Below are 24,338 nucleotides of genomic sequence, written 5' to 3' on the forward strand. Positions count from 1 at the left end.
TTCCTTTATCAAAACAGAAAGCATGGCTGCATATTATTTTGCTGTTCACAGGACTGTGTTTAGCCAGTGTATCAAAATGCACTACATAACTTGAGCTCATCATAAAGTTTCATTCAAATGCTGTTACGGTTTGAAACATAGCACAGATAAGTTAATTTTCACCTTGAAAACACGTTTTACTCATTTCCATGAACAGTCAAATCCACCAAAAATGATAAATCTTCACATTCTGACACACATTTTCCTTTTGGTTTCAAATGACCTGATTTTATTTCACAAATCATAGAGACATTTTAGCATTTTACTGACTTCCTTCAGAAAACGGGATGACGACTCCCCTAATCAGCATCCATACATTCAAGGAATTCCTTGAACTAGTGATGATTCAGTCCATTGGACTTCATGAAATTCACAGTCTTGATGACAATCTGCATCACATTTTTAAAGCTTTCACATGAATTTTCTCAATGTCCAATCCAATGATATTTCAAACATGAATTGTCAGAGGTAACTCCACCATCTGCTATTTTATAAGTTCCTCTTTTTTTTTCCTCCCAAACCAACCATCAGTGTCTATACCAGATATGGTGACAAAGGTTAAAGAAAATCATTTCAATGTTAATTTCATTTCTTAATACAAATTGAGAGATATTGTCTTTTAATGGCATGAAAGAAACCACCTCTTCAGTGACATCAGATTCATTATGAATCTCTAATGAAAATGGCAAGTTGAGCCACAACTGCAGCAGTACTTCCATCTATCATCAAAGCATAAAATTTGAAATTAGCAGCTTCACTATTATTACAGATGTTCCTATTTCTTCAATTTCCTGGCTATAGTCTGGTTTTAGAAACTTTTTTTGTATTTTTAAATCAGGACACATTACATCTGCCACGCTTTCCATACACTGCTTAAACTCATCATCAGGAAACAGCTGATCTGCTGTCAAGTAGCTAGCTTTTATAAGAGCTCATTTGAGTTTTAACTTCTTTTTAAAAACAGATTTTGTTGAGGTGGCAGACTTTCAGTTCCACTATTTTGTCCTTATAAAGCACTCCTTGGTACATTTGACAAATTTGGCAGCGTGTTTCTGCATACAACATCTTCTCAAATTGTAATATTTGAAAACTGCCATGATTTCCTTGCAAATTAATCCTATTGCCATATTATTAGTCAGCACTGCACCCTCCTCATGTTCTTGGGCCCTCAGCAGTGCAGTCACAACCATGATGCAGCAGCAGAGGATGGGGCACATTGCAAGCTGTGCCAAACTGCATGCAGCCCACAGGTTGGACATGCCTGCTATAAAAAATGAAAAAATGTGACAATATGTAGAATTTATGAGTTAACTACATATCCTATGTTTGGCTTCTACTTGCATAAAGTGATGGCGCACATTTAAAAGTGCTTCATTTTAAAAAAGCACTGAGCAAACAATTGTGGTTGCAGCTGGAAGAGATTTCTAGAACCAATCCAATTTTGCACACAATTTCTATTTCAGCAATCTTCTGGATCCTTCTGTCTTGAAGATGAGTAGGTAACAATTACTACCTCCCAGTGAGGTAGTAATTGTTACCTACTGCCATAACAACATGACATTTCAAAAAGACAGCAGTCTCCCACCGAAATCACCTCCTTCCCTCACCTCTCTCATATGAATCCCATCCAAGGCCATACTTTCCTACATCTATTTTGTTTGCTTGATATCCACCTGATCTTTCACTCCACTTAGTACTGCAGCTAGGCACAGGGACCTGAGAGCCTAGGACTGGATCCTCTCAGAAAAGGACAAAGCAAAGAAAGCACTGATTATCTCATATTTTAACCATACACTTAGTCATTATGAGGTTGCTCAACAACATAGTTTTCCTCTTCCTTCCTTTCACTGTCAATACGTAGCACTGATGCTAAGGTCAACTCCCCTGAAGTCCAAGGTTGTAGTTCTGCTATTTGTCTTACTTATCCTGGGAGAAGTAGACCTCGAGAGTCCTGAATGGATTTCTGTTTCCAGCAACTATCAGGATAGCTAAAAATCCCACATTAATACTAGAGTCCATGAGAACAAGACTTCCTTCAGTTTTCTTAAGCAGGTTTCTTCATCTTTTCATCAGGTTTGTAGCAGACATTCACAGTGTGGTCTCCACAACCTCTTCTGGGCAACTTGCTCCAGAGCTCTGTCACCCTCACAGTAAAGAAGTTCATCTGCCATCAGGCCTCCAACTAGATTCTTCCCTGCTGATCACAACACTCTAAGCTCTGTCAGTCAGCCAGTTCTTAATCCACCTCACTGTTTGCTCACCCACCACATGCTACCTAAGCTTACTTACGAGGATGTCATGGGAGACAGTGCCAAAAGCACAGAGAAACAAGATCAGAATTACCAACAAACATTTACATACCCATATTATTAAGACAAAACAAAATTTCCCTAAGAGAATGGAGGTTCTATTTGAATAAATCTTTTCTTCATAAACTTTTACAAGTTATCTTTCAAGCTACCTATTCAGCATTTTAAATCACTGGAGGAAGTCAACTCCTAAAAGAAATGATAGTCTGATATCTACGCTGCTAAATAATTGAACATTTTAAGTCAGTACTGAAGCACACAGATTTTCATTCATTGGCTATATTAGATATGAACAAATTTTAATAAATGTCATTTAACAGCATCCTTCAGAACTTCTACTTTAGAACATCGCAAAATACTAGAAATGAGCAGTCCGAATACCAAGGAACTGGAAAAGTAATACACTGTTTGAGACCACTTCCCTTTACCTTTCTTTTAATTCTCAGGAGACAACAACGCCTGCCAAGTAGAGAAGCATCACAATATCCATAGCTTGGCAAGTCACCTGATCCTTAAGCAAGCAGCTGTAACACACTAAGAAAAGTCTGTCAGAAGAAGTGCCAACCAACATGGTCTGGGAGATCACCTGGTCACACCTGTTCTTAATGCAACACCACAAACTAACTGCAATCACTGGCCACATACCCCACAGTGCTCAGTGGGAATCTTACCTGCATGCAATTCAACACAGTTGCCTCAGCTTCCATTCACATTCCACTCCTGCAGGGAGCCATTCTCAAACAGTTGTGTTATTGTGGGACCCGACGTCCAAGATGGGTGTTCACTGCACCCATCGCTGCATGCACTTAAAGAGCCATGGCCCCCTGATTATGATCTAATATTACAAAGGAAATGTAATGGGAAAGGGATACAAAATTAATGATTTCGTAACAGATTTTGTAGGATAAGCATTACCTGGAGACCAGGACTTCAATATTTCTGGGAAGAAAAAAAACAGTCCTCAAGTATCATAAAGGAAGAGTACATATCAGCTCCAGTGAGACATCTCAAACGATTCATGTGGAAGAAAGGATGAAAAACTGTGTCCTCCTCCCTTCCCACTCCCTCCTTGCAAAGGATTATCATCCACTGCCCCCAACAGGTACTATCAGCATCATACCCAATCTGTAGTTGCTTCTCAACCAATGCTTTCAGAAGCTGTGTATGGAATAAAATGGGCAAGAACAAAATTATAACAGGTCAGCCTTAAAGACATGCTTCCCAGTAGCTGATGTTCCATTACTACAGAAAGCAACAAGGGAGATGGCATGCACAAGCAAACTGAGTTGCAAGAGTGCCAAGAGCCCACATTACAAAAAGTTGCACTTGAACAATTTCCAATGTCCTACCTTACAAGGTCCCATACATTACTCAACATATTACATACTCAGCAGATGAGCCACTATTAAACACTACCTACAAAGAAGCCACAAGCAGTTAGTGCAACACTACACATCAAATCCATGCTTACAGACTCAGAATACGTTTGTAATGCCTGATTAGTACAGCAAGATGGAGACAAACTGGAAAAACGTTTAGTGATTATTCTAGTGAAATTAGCGATTTTGGTTTTGTTTCTATATGTACTTGTTTTGATTTAAAGCAAAAAACCTACAAGCTGTTAGAAAACTCCTTTTTGGAAGCAATTTCAAACACCTATTAATAATACTATCATTTAGAAACATTGCTTTATCAATTCCCAATGAAGATCCAAAATTAATCTTCAAGGATGACTATACTGACCTCAAAGATTCAGTTTTAGCCAGACACTAAGAGACAAGTACCAAACTAAATATTATGACATATCTGGCTTTCACTATTCAAGTGAGCCAAGATACAAAAAACATCCCATTAGCAAATAGAAGTTTTATATCTCTTGACACTTAAAGGTCTTTTGCAGGCAAAAAAAAGAAAAATTTGAATGCACTACTATGAAAATCAGTTTTTTCCACTGTACTTGCTTACTCATGCATTCTCAAATGTGCTTCCTGTTAACCTGACAGAAACTTGAGGGCCTTTCTAATAATAAATTCCCATTTATGGATAGTTATAGTTGTGAGGCATGATCAGCCTAGCTGGTAGGAAAACATTCATATGTATGCAGGCATCAAGGAAAACAAATATGCACGTTTCACATGAGGTAAGAAAAGGCAGTTGCTATTGAGTTACCTAGAATACCACATCTCTATAAAAAAAATATTTATAAAGCAATCAAAAACAGTGAAAAGCTTTTTCATGAAGTAATTTAAAGTGGATTTTATAGATTCAATTTTGAACAGTTCACTTGTTCTAAGGACATTGACAGACTGACACAATTTCCCAGTAACAAGTTATTATTGTAGATATGACTTTCAGATGATCACTATTCCTCCTCTGATTTCCCCCAATACTAGACAAGATCAGAAGATATAGTTTCTTTTAAATAACCATCACCATATGCATTTGAAACAAATGCCAAATGATTGTAGTTACTACTTAGAATTCAGTAGTAATGAAGGGTAAAAGAAAGAGCACCTCAAACTTGTAAGACTGTCTTACTGCAAGCAACCAAATGAAAGAAAGATACTTTATAAAAACAAGAAAGTATAACCTAAGGCTACAATACCAATTAAAACAGTGATATATACATTCACTCAAGGACTTTTAAAGACTGTTCCACTTCCTAACCATTTCTTCAACAGTCCCACCACACAGGTCAGTGCTGGGAAAAAGGAGCAGGGAAGGAAATAGGTATCAAAGATACAGGCTCATACTACCTTAAAACAGTAATCTGTAATGTCTCACAAAAGACAAGTGGGAGCAGGTAGTCTCCTTTCTGCTGGTCCCAAACACATGTTCAGATAGCATCAACCACAGCACTCACGAAGCTGTTTACTGATCTGCATTTCTTTTCCTTGCACTCTTTCGGGACAGATAAGCAGCCAGGATCCATTTACCAAAGACTGCACAGGTACTGGTGCCAACAGAAATGTCAGGTACACAGGAGATAGAGAGGTAAGAATGGGAAAGAATTATTCTTTGTATACAGTGTAATTTCAAAGTGGCTATACCCCAAGCACTTCTGAAAACTATTCACAAATACTGCTTGGGTTTATCTGTGCCTGTGAGCCCTAATAGTAAAGGGAAATTCAGCCCAAGGCCTGCTAACTAATTATTACACCCACACAGATAAGAAATAAGATTACTGAACAGCATTGCTCATGTGTAGCACTTGGAAAGTGCTTGTTCATGTGTGCATACTTGAATGCACACAACCGCAGCTGATAGCAAATAGCACAGCTGGGACAATATAAACCACAGAAGCAGCAGAAGTGAATCAGCACAGTGAAAAAGTTGCTGCTGAAGACCTAGGTGAAGGAAGACAACAGGATAGAGACAGGACATTCAAAGAGCCTCAAAAGGAAGGCAAGGCTCCAAGGACCTTTTCTTCTCATCTCGAAGGAGGTGAGGCAGCAGAATATCATGCACCTCTCCACTAACCTCTTTCAGAAAGGAACACAGTATAGCTAATTTGGTCATGCTGACATTGTTTATCTTCATTAAAAAAATAAAAAATATAAAAACATTGCAATTGCCAGCACAATCTCTGGAAAGAACCAAGGATCAGCACAAACAAAATAAACAAGAACAGGTTCACACCAGTAGACTTTTGGAAAGCAATTCACTGTAATCGGCAGTAGGTCTGAGCCAGCATTATGGCAGCAGGAGTCATTGATCCAGAACTGCCAGTTTCAAGCAGTGTCATCAAGCCATGCTGGTTATAGAGGAAGGAGCTGTTTGCCACTTCTTCATTTCCCCCAACAACAAAAGTCATACATTCTCAAAGCTGAGCAATCTAGTGGCTTCAGCCCTTCCCAGGCTGTTTGCCAGGACTCTAAGGTCGAGGCGCTCTCTCCAAACAGGTCAGAGTCCTGCAGCCAGCACAACAGCAAAGGTCAGCTTAACTGATGGCTGACCTACTCCAAACTCATCTTCCTTTCAATAAAAGGCTCCAGCATCTATCAGACATTCTACTGAAATATTTTAGCATACTAAATCAGAAGAAAACATTAACTTGACAAATAAGGTGCCTGGTACATTCAAAGCATTGAAGCAACACAAGGTCAGAAAAATGCCCAGAAAGGCAAAACCATGCAAGCTAGCAACTACAGCAGCTTCAGGCAAGTGTACATCAGCATTTAAGTTACAACTCTTAAGCGTGAGAGCAGCTATAAGATTATCTTCCAGGCAAAACTCAAAATATACAGTTCAGCAAATATATCACATCACCACTGATGGGCACCAAGTCAATGGTAGCAAACAGGACCTAATCCATAACAGCTAAGATGCAGACAACAAGGACACTATACAGATCAATCACTTCACTCTAGGCAGATATCAGTACCCACAGAAACACAGATACAGTTTACTGCTGCGGAGACGCCTGGGCATTCAAATCACAGCTAGCTTGTGACCAAATTCCTGCATCTCGTCATCTTAAGACCAACCATTTCCTCCAAATGAGCTTTATGTTAAGAAATTAATTTTAATCTGTGTATTGGTCCTTCATATAAGGAATTTGGTAATTAAATAACTCTTCACAAAGACCAGATGATTTCAGTCCAACTCCCTCCTTCCAATACACACTTCCCACGTTCAAGGAGTGTCCCCAAAGGTGTGCACCATGATGCCTAAAGCTTTCTGTTCTGTAGCTTTCTGCTCAGCATAACACCTTCATCCAAAATCCAAGTAACACTACCTTAGCCACCAAATAACACAAAAAGAATGTGTTTGTCCTTATTCCCAAGGTCATATACATTTTGTGCCATCCTATCACTGACTAAAATGCGTAGTCTTTGGAGAACAGCCTGAAACCTCGACCTTAGAGCTCTAGTGAGCCCCACTAAGTTACATAATTTTAGGAGAAATTTAAGCTTCTACAAGCCAACAAAAATCAAGTATTTCTTTATCAGCAGCAGCCTCCACTCATTCACTTAGAAGCTATGGTACAGTTTTAAAAGAAAAAGCAGTCTGTGCTTGGCAGACAAGACACAGTTTTGAATAAAACTACGCTCCTCCCCCAGAGATATTCACAGGAAGATCAATACCAACATCTCATGCCTTACGCAAGTGTTGATTATTTAACTCAGTAAGGTAAGGGGACAGAATAATTGACATTTCCACCACCTCTTGTACAGAAACTAGCAGCACGCTGCCTTATCTTTGTCTTCAAAGACAGTTGACTTTATTATGTATGGTTTAGCTGTAATATAAGACAAATACTGAAGAAAGAGCAGAACACCAACCACAAAACTGACCCTAGAGCTCCCTTTGCATGTCCTGGCACACTCTTACGCTGCACCACTTATTAGCAATTGATTGCTCCAGATGCAATGCACAGGAGCAGAGAGTCCCCTCTGTACACTTTAGACATCTGTCTGGAAAACATGTTCTTGAACAAGACAAAACATGAGCGTTTTCTTTTCCTATAGGTACTTGAACTAGATCTCTCTTCAGGTTATCTGAGCACAAACAAAGTGCCATTGGGAGGCAATGAGCTGTCAACACCCCCCACAGCAGGGGGGTTGGAACTAGATGATCTTTAAGGTCTCCTCCAACAAGTCATCTTCTGATTCTATGATTCTAAAATGCTTGTATCACCATTTTTGTAGCAGATGACAGATTTGTTTTGTATATTTACAGAAGCAATCAACAATAAAAAAAAAAGTCAGTGTTCATCTACTCTGTGAAACCTCTGTATGTCAGTTAAGCAAAGCAAAGAAGCAAACAAGCAAAGAAAACTCAGTTTCAGATAAACTTTTCAATATAATAATGTTGGTGATTATTTTTTTTTAATATTAATACAATCCACATCCCCCCTATAATTTTTTTTTTTTGCCAGCTACATTTCTTGAGAACAAAGAACAGACATCCTGTTAAGCTGTAGGGAAAAAAAAAATCTTCTAAGTTATGTTTTTATTGTTTAAGTCAAAAGCTCAGCTTGTTCACCCAAATTCATTCCACCCAATAGAGACTTGTTACAGCAGCTTACAAACTTAATCAGCTTCGCATTTCCCCTAAAGAAGCTTCTTCTCTACTTCCTTCTGAAATACGGCTGCAGACTTCAAGCTTAAAAAAAGATAAGTTTGCATTACAAGTTTTCAGTTTACACATCCTTGGATTTCCCCTCCCCCCCCATTTTCCTTCAAAGACCAAGATTTCATGTGAACAGATGAATGCTGTGCAATTAATTTTACATCAATAAAAGCATTTGCATCATTTTTGCCTTTATAGTATCCAGCAGAAAAAGGTATTTCTCAAAAGTTAAACACTTAGCATACTAAAAGACTGTAAGCACAAACATCTCTAACACCTGAAGCCTAGTGAGTGACAGAAAAATTGCATTAAAGGGGCAAAACCAGCTGCCCAGTACTCCATGAAGTTTCAGTAGTTTACATTACTTTCCCATGGGATTTTTTCAGTCATTTATAGTTCATTGCTTCATATGGCTATAGAATCCCTGCTGTGTTAAAAAATGCCAAATAAAATTATATCTCATTCACTGCTTTATGCTATACCTTCTTTTGTTCAGATCCAATTAGTGAAAGCCTGTTCTTCATTTATCATACTTTTAGCTGATTACATTAGGCACTACAATAGTTCTCTAGCTTTCCTCGACAATGTTTGCACCATCAGTGTTACATTTATGGTTGAGGAGGCTCTTTCATCTTAACCCTCTATTCCGATCAGTTCAGGGGGAAAAAAAGTACATACCATTACTCTTTTTTCACTGAAAATTCTTTGCTTGTTTTCTCACCCCAAAAATAATCCCAGATGTTTGCATTAAATTCAAATGTCCAGATTCTATTGCTCCTTACATACCCACGTATAAAGAATTAGTGCTTCACAATTTGAACTCTGAAGAAGAAGTAGCATTTTGCACAGTTTGTCAGCTTCTTTCCTGCTCTTCCCCAAAACATCATAAAATACAGAGTATTAACCAAGACTGTCAAGACTCTAAAATGCACAAATTGCAACCTACTTTCCTGAACATACACAGCACCTCATGGGCATCTTTGTTCTCTAAGAGTGTCTCAGTCATCTTGCCAGATTGCTCTTCCCTAAACTATGCTGATTTTACTTCAGGACATTTGTTAAAGCAGCAACTTCTTTTCTACAGCATAAATAACACCAAAAATTATCTTTCTGCTCATTCACATCCCTTAGGCAGTGTAAATGTAATCCAATCCCATTTAATATCATTTCCAGCTACCTACAACTTCACATTAATGCACAGTAACTCACAAACCCCTGATGTCACTTATATCCTTTTAAGCTTTAATGTTGCTGTCCTATCAGCATAACAATTCTTGTTTTTAGCCTATAGGAATACTTCAGATTTTTTTTTTTTTAAGTGAACCAGACTATTTTATTCTTTATTTCCCTCCCTCAAATAAGCATTAGCTGCCTCTCAGCAGGCTGTTCAATTTTTGCCATGTTCCCAATTTAGTACAGTCCTTTCTGCTGCTTTCTGCTCACAAGTTGCTACAGTTTTTAACTTCTTGAGGTCAAAATTCTCATGTACTTTCCTAGCCTAGTTACCTTTATTAAGATGTACATTTGGGATGTCAAAATGAGTACTGCTTTAACAGCACACAGAACTTTTTGCCTTTGTTCTGTAGCAACCAAATCTGGAGTAACAAAAGTAGTTTCACTCAAAGCATGTATATATTTCAGCTATTCCCACCACTTCCATTTAACACTGAACTCTACAAAGATGTGTCAGTTCTTACATTGAAACATTTAATTGCATATTAAATGGAAGAATTCCAAAAAGTCTTTCAGAGTGAAGCTTTTGGAGTAACAGCTCACCAGCAAATTAATCAAACAAAAAAAAAAAAAAAAATCAACACTTTTACAGGTAAATGTATCATTTCTACACAAACACCAACGAAAGTACCTACTAGAATCATTTAAGCGTATGACACTGGATAGGGAATAAACAAGAAGCTGTTATTGAAGAGTTTGAATTGCTAAATGCTTTGTGTTTTGGGTTTTTTTTGTTTGTCTTATTTTGTGAGTTTTTATATAGGCACACCAAAGCTGCCCTACTTCAATTTCAATTGTTTTCAACCAGAATGGCAGAAAGGAAAGCCAGAAAGATGCAGACGACTGACTTTTAAAGTTACTTGTACAAGAGAATTGGTACCAAGAATATCAGACTACCCACATTTTAGTAAGTAGCTACACAGGTAAGGTAATAAGGGGTTTTACTGGATCTCAGAGGTTGCTCCACCTTCTAAACAGGAAGTTTACCTCCTTCAAATCATTATGTTCTTAAACACTTCATTAAAAAGCATTTTTGTCAACAGTCCCTGTATACTCATCACTTGAAATCAGGTCCCACTATTCTTAGTAAAGACAAATAGCTTTAGGATGGGCTGGTGATTGAATCTTTACATTTATTTCTGCCTTTGTTCCAGTGATTATCACCATTTAATAAAAAAAAAAAAAAAAAAAAAGAAAAGAAAAAAAGCAGATTCACAACTCTTACAGAATCCTACCACTAAGCAAACACTTTCCTCCTATAAACTCATTCAGCAGGTTGCATTAGCTGCCAAATCTGATTTCAGCTTGACATCTTGCCACTGCTGGTTCAACCAAGTAGTTACCTGCTGATGCAATCTGAACAGAAATAAACAATGTATGTCAAGCCAAGTTTGCCACTGCTTTATGATAAGTAACACAGTCAAACAATTTGGCCTCTGGACACATCTATCCTAACTAGCCATCACGCACACCTCTGCAATGGCCAGGTCATTCACAACAACAGTGAATGACTGGAGATATCCTAGTCATTAAGTCATTAAGTCAGATTACATTAAGCTATTTCCACAGTTACACATCCAAAGAAGAGATTAAAAGAGACACTGTACTACATCAGTTGTTCCAAAAGTAATGCCTACTATTTATTTCCATGGAAGCTACAACAGATACAAAGAGCACTGTAACATTATTTGACAAATTCTCAGATACAAAACAATATTCTTCAATATTAAATCAATTTTGCTAGCAATGAACAACAGCCTGTATGCCACGCTCCTAAAGATCCGCGTCAGCAGAAGCTACCCACTGCTGCTGTCACTGCTGAAATGCAACCCACCACCTCACTGTGCTCACATCCACTGGTTGGCCTCCATAACCATTCAGTAAGCATCAATGACTGTCAGAGGATGCTACTTTTTCTGCACTAAGGAATTTAATGACACCCCTTTGCTTCACATGTGCTTCCCTGTCAGACTGCCCCTACGTTGCCATCGGTCACACAGCAACAAAACATAATGGAATACTGATGGGAAGGCTCAGTCTCTACTATTATCAACCAACATCCACCTCTGACATTCTGGGCCAACATAATAAAATAGAAGGCATTAGTTGTGGAGTAGCTCTTATACAGTTAGACCAAAAAACCATTTATGTAAATAGTATCTGTATTAATACCATGTTTTAATCAGTTAGAACAGCATTTTAAACAACCTCTCTCACTTTCCTTAAATACTGAAAGCTTCTTCAATGCACCCAGCTAATCCGTAAGTTGCACAGCTCAATTTGTTGGCCTAAGTAAGGATCCAAAGAAGCTAAGCAGGCAATACTTAACCTTCATAGAATTGCTAGCATTATCTTTGCCCATAAACTCAAAGTGTCAGCATCTCATTTGACATGTTAAGGTTATGAACTGTTCTGAATACCTTACTGAATTTGAGACACCAGCTTGAATTTACTTTCTCTTATGAACTATTATGAATTCAACACCCTACATATGTTAAAGTTAAGATGGCACAGTAGATTGAAGCAGAATAGCTATTATATTTTCAGTTCTTTGTAACACATCACTGGTACTCCCTTCTGTAAGGTCATGAGTTGTACTTTTTCCTGTCATTCTTATTCCCTCATTATAATCTTCAATCTCAGTCTTTATGCATTACTTTCAAGTTTTCCATACTCTCCAGTTCATAGCAGTGCCCATACAATAAAAATAAAGGCATCCAGATGCACTCGAAAGATCAATGCATTTTTCAAGTCCTGTTACCAACTGGTGAAAGATCATACTGTCTTTTTTAAAGAAGTTTTATTGTATTTTCAGAATTCATGCCAACAAACAAGGTTATGCAACACTGCTAAACAGCAGATCCATTTATCCAAACAGCAGATACCATATGTATAAGATGGAATAGAAGTACACATTAGCCTGCTTCTGTCTTACCAAAAGGATCATGGACTTTATGAGTAGTTTGTACTTATTTCTACTTAATTCTTGGCTTCCAGAAGAATGAGGATTTATAATGCCTAACACCCATCTATTAAGAAATCATTTTTCAATTCACAAGCTACTATATGCTTCTAGTTGTGCTAACTGGCTACCAGTTAAAATCCAGAGCAAATGTTATTATTCTCCAGCACCTAAAGAAAACTATTACTTGGCACAGAAATTTACTTGACTCACCTGAGTATAATCTAGTTTCAGACCATTATCATACCCACAGTCTACTTACTCGAACCAAGCAAAAGAACTGAGACAACAGCTGTGTCAGAGTCCAAAATTTTCAACAGTTCTCATCTCTCACTCAAATCTGAAAACAAAGTCCTCCTAACTAAACTTCCCTAAATTCCACGACTCATGCTCCAATTCTTCAAGTGCTGGTGAACCTAAGTCCTGCCATGCATAAAATCCACATTTTTTTCCTTTCATCTTGCCTAGGGACCTCTCCCATTAAATTGTAACACTGGTTTTCAGCTCCCAGTCCCAGTAAGCAATTCAAAACCTCCAGGCCTTTCTCCTGTTGCAGTTCCTGCAGGCAAAGAGTAATAAGATGTATAGTCTTGTTGACTGTAGAGGACAAGTATGAATATACTTGCTGTTGTATGCTGTAACCGAATTAAGGTATTTTGAAATAAACTGCATAGAAAACTACAAGACCTAAAAAGGGGTAAGCATCTAGACAAGTACCTTCCCTGACACACTGATGAGCACACCTCAATATCTGCATCCAATGTAGCAGCTCTGGCATGCTTGGTAGCTATCTGGTAGGAGAGAGCATCCCTCTGGTAAGCAGAAAGCATAAATTGAAGGTAACAGGTAAAGGAACCATTCATATTGAGTTCTCCATCTCCTGCAAACCATTTTTAATTACCCTTGGTGCTCGTTAGCAAAACAAAACTTTGGATTAACTGCCACTCTTGCTGCACAGAGCAACTACCTATTAGGTGTTACTGTGTTCTCTCCCAGAATTGAGGCATAAAGAGCAAGATAACATTTACAATGAGCAAAGCACCAGAGAGTTCAAGCCACATACTGCTAAATACTTGCCCAATCCATCAGTACCTCCCTTCTTAAGCACATGGAGTAAAGGGCATATGCAAAGATGCTTCAAAACCTCAAACATGCCTGCCATTATATGAAGGCAGGTTGCTTAATAGCTGCAAGTCATCTTGAACCCTATCTATCATTTGCATTCAAGCAGTACTTACAGCATTGGCATCAACATCACTGTGTATGGCAACAGTTTTAATCCCCATCTTCTTGCATGTTTTGATGACCTACCACACAAAAAATGAAAGCTATCAATATTGAAAACATAAATAGCTTAAGAATAAACTACAAAAGGAAAAAACTTAGGATTACATACTTACTCGGCATGCAATCTCTCCTCTGTTGGCAATAAGGAGCTTTTCAAAAGTCTGAAGGGAAAAGAACAACAACGACCTTGAGAGATGAACACATTACAAGTTTCCCTCCCTTCAGAAAACATTCCTTTCTCCTCCACTTCCAATAAAACACTGGTTTACCCAGAAGCCTGCAACTCTGAGTTCACCTACTTTAAAAGGGTTCTGCTGATTTATCAATAACAATATAGCACAAACTGTATGCTAGCCTAGATATGTACTAGTACATACACAGGCTCAGAACAGATAGAAAGGTGCTGACTACTAACATCACCATTCCCAGGATTTCCTCACCATGCACAGTCCAGAAATTAGAACCCCACAAAAGCTGTAGGAAACAATCAAGTCCAGGGAAGAGACATTCACAAGCACTGCCAAACAACAGCCTTAGTTCCCAGAAGTGTTCAAGTTGCATATGTTGAACGCACACCAGATACTCAAAGGAGGCAAGCTTCCCAGGGATTGGCTTCTCCCCTCAAAACCTCAAACACATAAAGACCTCCACGTGGTCCCTGCAGCTCTTGCTGAGTTGGTACAGGCCTTGATCTCCATTATAGAGAAGTCATGTGAGGAGCCTGGCAAACTCCTGTACTGCCATCATGACATCATTACACACTCAGTATTAAGCAGCAACCAAAGTGCAACAAAACAGCAAGTCACACTTTAGTAGGCATGTGAAATTCGCTGTCACCTTTCACAGTCTATTGCACTTGATGCTGTAAATACATCTTAGAGGCATGATAAGAGCACTGAAGAAGGGGATAACAAGCTGTCAGAAGACAATCAGCCTTATATCCTAAACAAAATTTTTCCATTAAGAAACTTGAGAGGAGCTCCATGTAGAAACCTCAGTCCTGGCTGTAAGCACTATTGCTGCTATACTGGTTCATTTCCAACCAAGGAGGCTCAGTATCAAACACAGACCATCATCAGAAAGGACAATCCTGCCCTGCACACTCACCCCACTGCTTTTCATACTTTAGATGTGGCAGTGATGCATCTTCAGGATGCATCAGTTCAGCACACAAATTAAACAGCCCTACTCTGCCTCCTGAGTTCCAAATCACAAACAGGACAGGAAGCCAGCAGGCTCCTCCCTTCATGGGCAGCACACAGTTGCTCCAGATTAGTTTCATCTAACTACACCTCAAGACATTCTATAGCTGCTCTACCTCCCCTACTTAAAACAGCTGCTTCCCATATCATCTGGGGGAAAACAAAGCATCATCAGTGCAGCAGTGAAACTGTTCATTATCCCTGAGGTCATCAGGTTTGTGGAAGGGGCAGGTGGAGTGGAGAAAGGAACTGTAACACCACCATGGGAGTGTCCATTGCCAGACTAGGGTGGAACAAACAGACATACACAAGGTGCACTTGACCAAATTTACTATATTTCTTCCAAGTCAGGGCTGAGCTAACATCTGCTAATCAGTTCCAGAATATTACCACATGGTAACAGCATACAGAAATTAAGACAAGAGCTGTAGCAAGCTTGCATGGTAAACTCAGCCAGCTCTGCCAAGGAATACACACCTCTGCTAAGCACTCAGACACATTTGCAGCCTATGAAGATAGATCACAAACATTCCTAAGCTAAGTCAATTACGAGAGGTACAAACATTGCAAGAACACAAATTGTTCCTCAACTTAAGCTTCAGCATGCTAGGAATCCAAAGCTCTTTAGGCATAAACTTGAAGGGAAATTTTTTTTAAAACTGCCAATACTTAGTGGTAAGGAATATAACAACTCAAATAATTCATTGAGTTTTCCAGATTGTCAGAGTTGGAAGAGACTTTTAAAGGTCATTTAGTCCAACTCCCCTGCAGTGAACAGGGACATCCACAGCTTGATCAAGTTGCTAAGGTCCAGCCTGGACACCTTTTTGGTGTAACAGTTATTTTATTAACCAAGTATGCTGACATAGCAAAACAAGACTTTCAGTATTAGGATGTTATGAATATCTGTCATTTAATTTTCCAGTTCTGCAATATGAATACTAACAAGAAGAAACTTCACTTTATTTCTGCTGTTAACAAGATTTAAGTCCAGCAACTAAAAAAAGTTTTATTCACATGCTGCCTTCAAATAGCATGCAGCATTTCTTTTTTTAATGCAATCTCCACTAATTAGTATGCGAAAGACTGATACTAGAAGTGCAGTCGTTACAAAAACAGCAACACTGAGCAGAGAAGCCAGAAAAGACCTTGAGCTACTCATGGAAGCCACTATCTGGAGTAATGCAGCTTTTAGTTAAGAGAAATCAAAGACGTGATTACCTTGTCTCAGTGTAATTACGCCTATAGAAAAGGAATAGAACCTTGATTAAGTAAAGACTTTGAGAATACGGGAAGAATTTAGTTAATTACTTCAGGAGAATTTTCCTGATAATTTTTTCTGTTAGCCACAGTTCTCACTACATACTGGTATTTCTCTGCTTTCTAATACTGTTTCACTCCTAATTAATTGCACCTACGCTGGTAGATACAGCAGGTCCATGTTGAAACACTGGCATTCATGCCCTTCAGCAAGAGCACACCTCCAGCCACATTATTTTTTCAAGCGTGTTACTTCAGCAGCTATGCCAAGACAGCCGCCCACAGGAAAAGTTTTCCTTGGCTAGCAACTGTAAGCTGAGATTGCTACTGCATCAGTCTGTCAGCAAGTCTGACAGAAAACTCAGACAAAACCAGCAGCCTCATCCAAGACGTGGATTTAGCACACCCTGCAAACCTCACACATCCATCTTTATCCAAGCTCTGAAGATTTCACTCTCACACGTGAGTAACAAGTTCAACTTGGACAAAGTGCATCTGACCATCTAACAAACACGCTACTAGTACTGCATTTTCCATATCTACATGAACATATTTACATGCATACACACGCAGTGGTGGTTTATGCCTATACCTCCCATACCATGTATAACATTAAGAATAGCTCTGTCAAAAGAAAAACATGCTCGGGTTAGTATGTAACTTCCCCAAGCTCTTAACCACTTCAACATCTTAAGTCATGCACTTGAGACAGTATCCAATCTCAGTAGATATACTACATTAACATTTAGTAATTCAGTGACTGCAATTCAATGACTGAAGGGGTTATACTGGGAGAACTGCCGTTGTTAGAAGCAGCACAGAGGAGAGCTTTGAAAGTCAAATGCCAGCGTTACAGTAAAACATCAAAGAGAAAACATGCACTACACTACTTACCTTTTCATTTGGATCATACACAGCAGAATACAGCTTATGTGATGTTTTAAGGCACCGTCTTGAACAAAGCGTTTCACACTATAGAAGAGAGAGGGAGTTACACGTCTGTTTTTTTTCTCCCGCTACTATATTCTAGCAAGACAGAAACAGTTCATATACTGACATCTTGAGGAAAATCTTCCATATCATTCCCTACCCCTCCTTCCACTCCCCCACAAAGTGGATGGAAGCTGGCAAGGATCTGCCTCCCCACACAATAAACAGTAGCTAAGGACAGTTCAGAAGCCCTAGACAGAAGTCATTCTTCAGACCATGAGTGATTTTTTGCAAACTTGTGACCTCCTGTTTCCTTCTTGTTTCAAGGAATACTTACCAACAAGTTCTCTAAGAACACACATACAGGTATTTGTACACACTGGGGGTGGGGAGAAGCCCTCATTGCTAGGGAGTTGTTAAGTATACAGCAGGCAATGGACTAGGGCAGAACTGCTATCAAAAGAGCAACAGGCTTGAGAAGCAAGTTTGGCTCCCAGTCTTTTCCACCACAGTCCCATGATGACAGTGATCTAAGGAAGAAAAATATTTTCTCTAGGCTCATATTCCCTTATTTTTCCACAGCTACACCTCTCCCACTTTGCAACAGCATCATCCCATCCCCACCTGAGAGCATTCCCAGGTGGTCCCATAATCTAGCAGGTCACTCATGCTACACCATGAACTACCTACACTTCTGCACTTCTTCATCTGAGGATGTGACAGTACAAGCTGCTTCAGGCAGTGAAGAAGGAAAATACCTTTAGGATCAGAATTCTGCCAGCTGCAACCACAACTATCAGCTGGCCATTATGCCAATTGCACCTTCAGTGACTACTGTTATCAAACTCCCATTACGGGGAGGAGCAAGGACAGCTTCTAGACCATATTCTCTGAACCTCCAGGGCATACATGCAGTTAAGCAGGTGAGTCTCTCTAATCCAAGACCCTATTAAGAGGGGTGCCTGTAGCACCACAAGTAGTCTGAAGCTGGTCATACAGGCCATACACCATCATATCTAAGAGTGCAACTGAGATTTATATCTCATGTTACTTAGATTGCTCAATCACTCTTCTGGCATGAGATTTAGGAACTTGTGTAACAGGTCTAAACACCATATCTCCCTATTCCTTTCACTGGATTTCTAGGTTTTGTTGCCCATTGTCCTAGGTGTCTCGTTTTGCAGTTTTAAGTAATTATCTGTTGAATAGGAACCTCAACTGCACCTCAGATGAGTATAAAAGGAAGGATCCAGACAGAACCTTCCCCAAAACTCCACCTCCAAAGCAGCACATGGTCTGGTTGAAACACGTAGTGTTTCAGTGACCAGTGAAGAATGGGTGGATTTTAATCCCTTCCAGATGAAGGGAGCTTAGATCTGTTTCCCACATTCTGGCAAGCACTCAAGCATTACAAGAAGAGTCAGACACAACTTCATTGCTGACATCTGTCACTTCATTTTGCAAGAGGCTTATGAGCAAACAGTAGGTATACTTACAGAGAAACTTATTGCATCTACCATCATGCAGGAGCAACTGGAGATCACAACAGCTATGTCCAAACCTACCTTGATTCCTAACTATACCTTCCCTGGCACAGAGACTGATCCCCTCCTCAAATGGGTTTCTATAGCCATCACTGATCTCTAATGCAAAATTCCTGGTTATTTAGGTTATTCACTACTAGCTTAGGTGTGCCCACTTCTCTCTACCAAATGAGGAATGGAAACTACCCAATTTCACCCAAGACACTGGGGGGAAAAAATAGACATATATATCTCAGAACTCAAGCCTTAATCCAGCTCACAAAAGCTATTTTCCTCCAGATCCCTATTGCCAACTCATAGGGAAAGTCAAGATGAAAACACACTGTAGCATATTTTACCTGATGCTACTGATAGCATCTAGTGACTACTACAACCTAAAGATAGTGAGTACGCATGTCTATTTTATAAATGACATTATAAGGCAAACAAAAGAAAAATGAAGGTTAACAGAATATTTCATATTAACTGATATCTGGCTCAGCTTGACCTAGTGACCTTTTCATGTCCTGTGAAACCAGCACCGCTCAGTTGATTAATCAGGTAGAATCTGATACTGCCATAGCTTGTTACCTCCATTTGATAAATGTTTCAGCTCTTTAAAGTCCACAAACACAGACTACTGTTACTTATTTACAAGAGCTCAACTCTGAACTTAGAAGTTTGACTTTGAGCTTCCCACCTCTACTGAATCTACTCTTCTTGGTAAGCAGAGACAGCTCCAGCTGCTCCAAAAGGGACCTGCCACCACCAGAGCCAAGCCATGAGCAATTGGTTGTGCCTCTAGGAGAACAAATATGAGAGGTGGAAAAACTGCTGCACAACAGCAGCTGGGAGAGAGGAGCAAAAAAAATGCAAGAGAACAGCCCTGCAGCCACTGAAATCAGTGCAGGAAGAGGGCAGGAGGTGCTCCAGGTGCAGAGCAGCAGCTCCCTGCAGCTGCTACTGCTATCACAGCCTTGCCCCATACAGTACCAACACCATGCACTGCATTTATTTTGGAAAAGCATCCTGCTTTAGCTGTTAATTACACAACAGCAAACCTTTGCTCAGATCTGAACCAGTCCTAAAATAATTATGTTCTACTGTTAGAGTGTGTATCAGAGAACAGGAAAGCAACCATAACAATATTCTTCTCCCCCTCCCCCAAGTACTTTCCCTCTTTTGTAGTCTCTCATATCACTGAGCAGCCAAGCTCTTCTAACTACAGACCCTCCTGAAGTCAACTACAAACAAAAATACAGTACAAGGTTCAGTGAGGTCCATTGCATTACATGTACAATTATTTAATTCCTATAAAGCCTGGAATTGCCACGATTCTCAGAAGGGAGAGAGGAAACATTCCCACATTTGCCAACATAGCACATGAGCCACAAACAAGGGAACTCCCAACACCTAAGCCTGTTTTTAAACACTAAGTCACTCTTACACCCAAGGACCTTCTCCCTTTTGCCAATACAAAAGTTTGCATGGTCACATAGTGAATCAGACTAGGGAATATGTCCAGCTGAAAAGATACTCACAAGAAGTGGGAAAAGTCTGTTCTTCGCCAGATTTCAGTCCTGTTTATCCATTTAGACATTCAAACAGCAGAACTGGGACAAGTTGGAGGGAGACAGAAGCTGCAAGGCAATGGCTTATGCTCAAGACCTAACAGCTGCAGAAAGTTGGAACAGTTTCTCACAGCATCAGCTTAAATAGCTCCAGCAAGGCTAGAGCTGTGAAAGACATTACAGCACCAAAACGATGATGTAAGAGTCACCAATGCAAAGTTTACAGACAATAGAAGAAAACAAAAACACATGAATAGTACCTCAGAACTAAGATTTTTTTTTTTTGCTTTGTTTTTGAATCAACATCAACTTTAATGAGGTTAACTTTCTATCCAGAAAAATAAGTCCTATCTAAGCAGATGGCACAGCATGCTTTACCTGCAAACAGCTACTCCTGGAAATGAGGTAAGTAAAGCAAGAGTGCTGTAGTTTACTTCTAGAAGGTCTGTGGTTTATATGCTAGAAACAGTCACCAAATTCCACAAGCATAGGGCTGTGCTCCTCCCCCCAAACCAGTGACGACTCTGTCTCCTTACCCTTATGGTAACATAAGGTTACATATGGTAACAACAGGTAACTTCTATGACTTAATTAGTACTATACAGAGATAAGCAACTTACCAGAGCCCAGAAAATTCCCATACATTTAGATCGGCAGTTAGAAAACTGATCCATGCTGATAAAAAGCCAAATGTCGGCAGTTCACCGTTGGTTTCATAATGCACTGCATTTACAGCTTTCTCCTGCACTTTTTTAAGTCTTCCCTCCCCCCCCCACTTTCTCTGGAGTTTCAAGGCTGAAGCATCAAAAGACATTTCTCATCCTTACACAGTAGCTACTGCCTTCTTTCAAGATCAATTTTTTTTCCTCGCTTCACAAATGCAAAGCACTCAAAAGGAAGCTTTAGTTATAGTCCATACCGAATTAGTTCTGCATAAAATCTGGCACAGAAGTGTTCAGCATTAGATATGGGCATTATCTCTGGGCAGCCGGGTCTAGTGGTTGGCAACCCTGCACACAGAGGGGAGGTTGAAACCAGATGATTATTGTGGTCCTTTCCAACCCAGGCCATTCTATGATTCTATGATTAGAGCAATCCACTGAATCCCCTGTTCTGTTTCCTCACCACCCTTTTTCCCCCACAAGTCTTTCACTGACTGCCATGGGAGAGTACAAGTCACCAAGGACAAGTGAGCAGCTACCAGTCCTATGAATTATTTTTTTTTTTAAATGCTCAGAGTGTGAAGACTTACATTATATCACATTTGCCTTTGAGCAAAGTATAAAAGAACCTATCAATAATTCCCACACAAATCTGATTAAATGTTTTCTAGTGACTGAAATCTTGAAGGTGACTTTCACACAGAGATATTAAGGGCTAAAAATTACTTTGGTTGCCCAACCACACAAATCACCTACGTCACCGTGCTGTCTTCACACTGACAGACCACTCAACTCCATCATGCCTCCCTATCACTCCCCTTCCCCAACAGAACAGAGAGAGAAAACATGATTGAAAAAAAAGTACATGGGTTCAGATAAGGAAAGGGAGATCACTCACAAACTATTGTCATAGGTAGAACAGACTCTGTGTAAGGTAGATTAATGTAATTTATTATCTTTTAATAACTGATGAGCAGTAAGAACTAAAAGCTAATTTCCAGCCCTTCTGCTCTACTACACACTGTTCTTCACAGGCTGCAGCTCTGACTTGCAGGTGCATACCACAGTGTATGCCTTCCTTCAGGCTCCATGGGCTCTTCCATGGCTGCACATGGAGATCTGCTCTGCACAGTGGGCTGCAGGTGGACAGTCTGCTACTCCATGGGCCTCTCCTGGGCTGTAGGGAGCTGCTGCTCTACACCTGAAGTACCTCCTGCCCTCCTTCTGCACTGACCTGGATGGCTGCAGGGCTGTTCCCACACATTCCTCATTCTTCTCTCCCAGCTGCTGTTGTGCAGCAATTTCTCCTTTCCTTCAATCTGCTCTCAGTGAGCACATCCAGCATTGCTCACAGCTCAGCTCTGACAGCAGTAAGTCCATTTGGAGCAACTGCAGCCAGCTGTGCTCTGACAAGGGGCACCACTGGCTCTGCTCACAACCCCCTCACTACCAAAACCTCGCCACACAAGTCTCATGCAGCTGCACAATCCCTAAAGGCACGTGATAACTTTATGCAGTATATTTTAGGAGTCATATTTCTAGAGAGACACTTATACCACACCCTCAGCTTTCTAGACACGTGAAGTCCTCACCAAATGCATTAGTATAGTTCTACAACGAGCTTCTCGCATTTCCAGGAAAAGTAAGAGGAGCAGTATGACACAAGAGGGCTGTGACAGCTGAAATAACCACAGCTAAGCAGAGCAATGGGTGGCTAAAAGACAACACCTTTGAGAAAGCAGTAACCCCTTGCAGCAATATACGATTCTATTATACCACAGCAAAAATAACACAGAAATCCTTACCACATTTAAAGTGCTATTTCAGTTACGCCCTACCCCTCTGATTTCATGAGCTCACATGTAACATAGTGACAGAAAAGGAAGAAACAGGAGCAGCATACAGCAGGGGATGGGCAGCTGGGGGTTAGGGACAGGGTCTGCACCAGAGGGCACGGAACAGGCTGCCTAGGGCTGTGGGCACGGCCCGGACTGCTGGAGTTCATGGAGCATCTGGACACTGCTTTCAGACACAGGGCTTGGATTTTGGCCCTCAACCCCCATCGCCGCTTCCCATTCCCGCACGCCGCTGCCGTGCCAGAATCACGGGACTCCCCGCTGTCCCCAAGCCCGAAGGCTCAGCGAGCTCCGTGCACGGCCCGCCAGGCTCCGGCCGGCTCCGAGCCCCCAGCACGGGAGGAGCCGCCTGCCACCGCCGCAGCAGCACCAGCACAGGAATCTCCCACTCCTCCCTTCCCCAACGCGGCCAGAAGGGGAGACCTCCGAGCGCTCGCACGGCAACACGCCGACCACCCCCAGCGCCGACCGCTCGCGCTCTCACCTCTCGCAGCACCCTGCGGCCAGCTCGCGCACCGTAGCGCAGCACCAACACCGCCGCCATGGCTGCCGCCCTCCCGGACACCCTTTCACCCGGCGCGGCGCGGGGCGGGGCGGGGCCGGGCCGCACGCAGCCAATCCCCGCAGCCGCGGGGGGCGCGAGGGGTTGGCGGCCGCGCGCCCGGGGCTCGAGTTCTGAGCGCGCGCCCGCGGCTGAGCGTGCTGCTGCGGGCGGCGCGGAAAGCGCGCCTGGTCTCGTGGCATCCTCGTGATTTTTCTCCGGCTCCGAGCACGCTCGCTCCTTTCAGGGTTGCCAGGCAGCGTAGAGCAGCACCGGTGTGTCGTCCGTCGCTCCGCAGCGCTGCGCTTGCAGGCCCGGCTGAGGCGCAGCAGCCACCTGCAGCGCTGCATCAAAGCCTTTCCCCCCGCGCAGCTGCGAGAGAAACTGGTCGGGACTGCGCAGAGGGGAACTGGCAGCCAGCTGGGTGCAGGAAGGGCTGCCTGCGGTGGGGAAAGGTCGGGGGTAGGAGGGGCTGGAACAGCAGGCACCGGCGTTCTCTCATTATGGAGCAGGCTGCCCAAGGAGGCTGTGGATGCCCCACCCCTGGAGGCATCCAGGGCCAGGCTGGATGTGGCTCTGGGCAGCCTGGTCTGGTGGTTGGTGACCCTGCACATAGCAGGGGGGTTGAAACCAGATGATCGTTATGGTCCTTTTCAATCCAGGCTATTCTATGATTCTCTGATTATTTTGATGGAATCCTGGACAAAAGACAGACACCCAAGTCTTCTCATATAATTCTAAGTGTAGACAGGAATCAGAAGCTGTTGTGTCATCATCTGACTTCTAAGCTGTAAGCCAGAGAGAAAAGTGGAATGACTGTAATCCTTCCTCCTTTACCTAATAAGAAGTGTTCCGTATCAAGTTTATAGGACATGAAATGCATTGTAC

At 41.2% G+C, this 24,338-nt stretch overlaps 1 protein-coding gene across 1 annotated transcript in view; it reads right to left on the minus strand.

Annotated features, from left to right (window-relative positions):
* PCCA (propionyl-CoA carboxylase subunit alpha) overlaps positions 1-23,503 on the minus strand; it is a 265,701-nt gene extending 242,198 nt beyond the window's left edge. The window contains exons 1-4 of the mRNA XM_048933195.1: positions 23,394-23,503; positions 17,262-17,339; positions 14,019-14,066; positions 13,857-13,925 (exon numbers count right to left, since the gene is read on the minus strand). Coding sequence (XP_048789152.1) covers positions 13,857-13,925; positions 14,019-14,066; positions 17,262-17,339; positions 23,394-23,453 — 255 coding nt within the window. The 5' untranslated portion in view covers positions 23,454-23,503. The remainder of the gene's footprint in view (positions 1-13,856; positions 13,926-14,018; positions 14,067-17,261; positions 17,340-23,393) is intronic.
* Positions 23,504-24,338: the final 835 nt, after the last annotated feature.

The sequence above is a fragment of the Lagopus muta genome, chromosome 1 (genome assembly GCF_023343835.1).
Source record: "Lagopus muta isolate bLagMut1 chromosome 1, bLagMut1 primary, whole genome shotgun sequence".
Lineage (NCBI taxonomy): Eukaryota > Metazoa > Chordata > Aves > Galliformes > Phasianidae > Lagopus > Lagopus muta.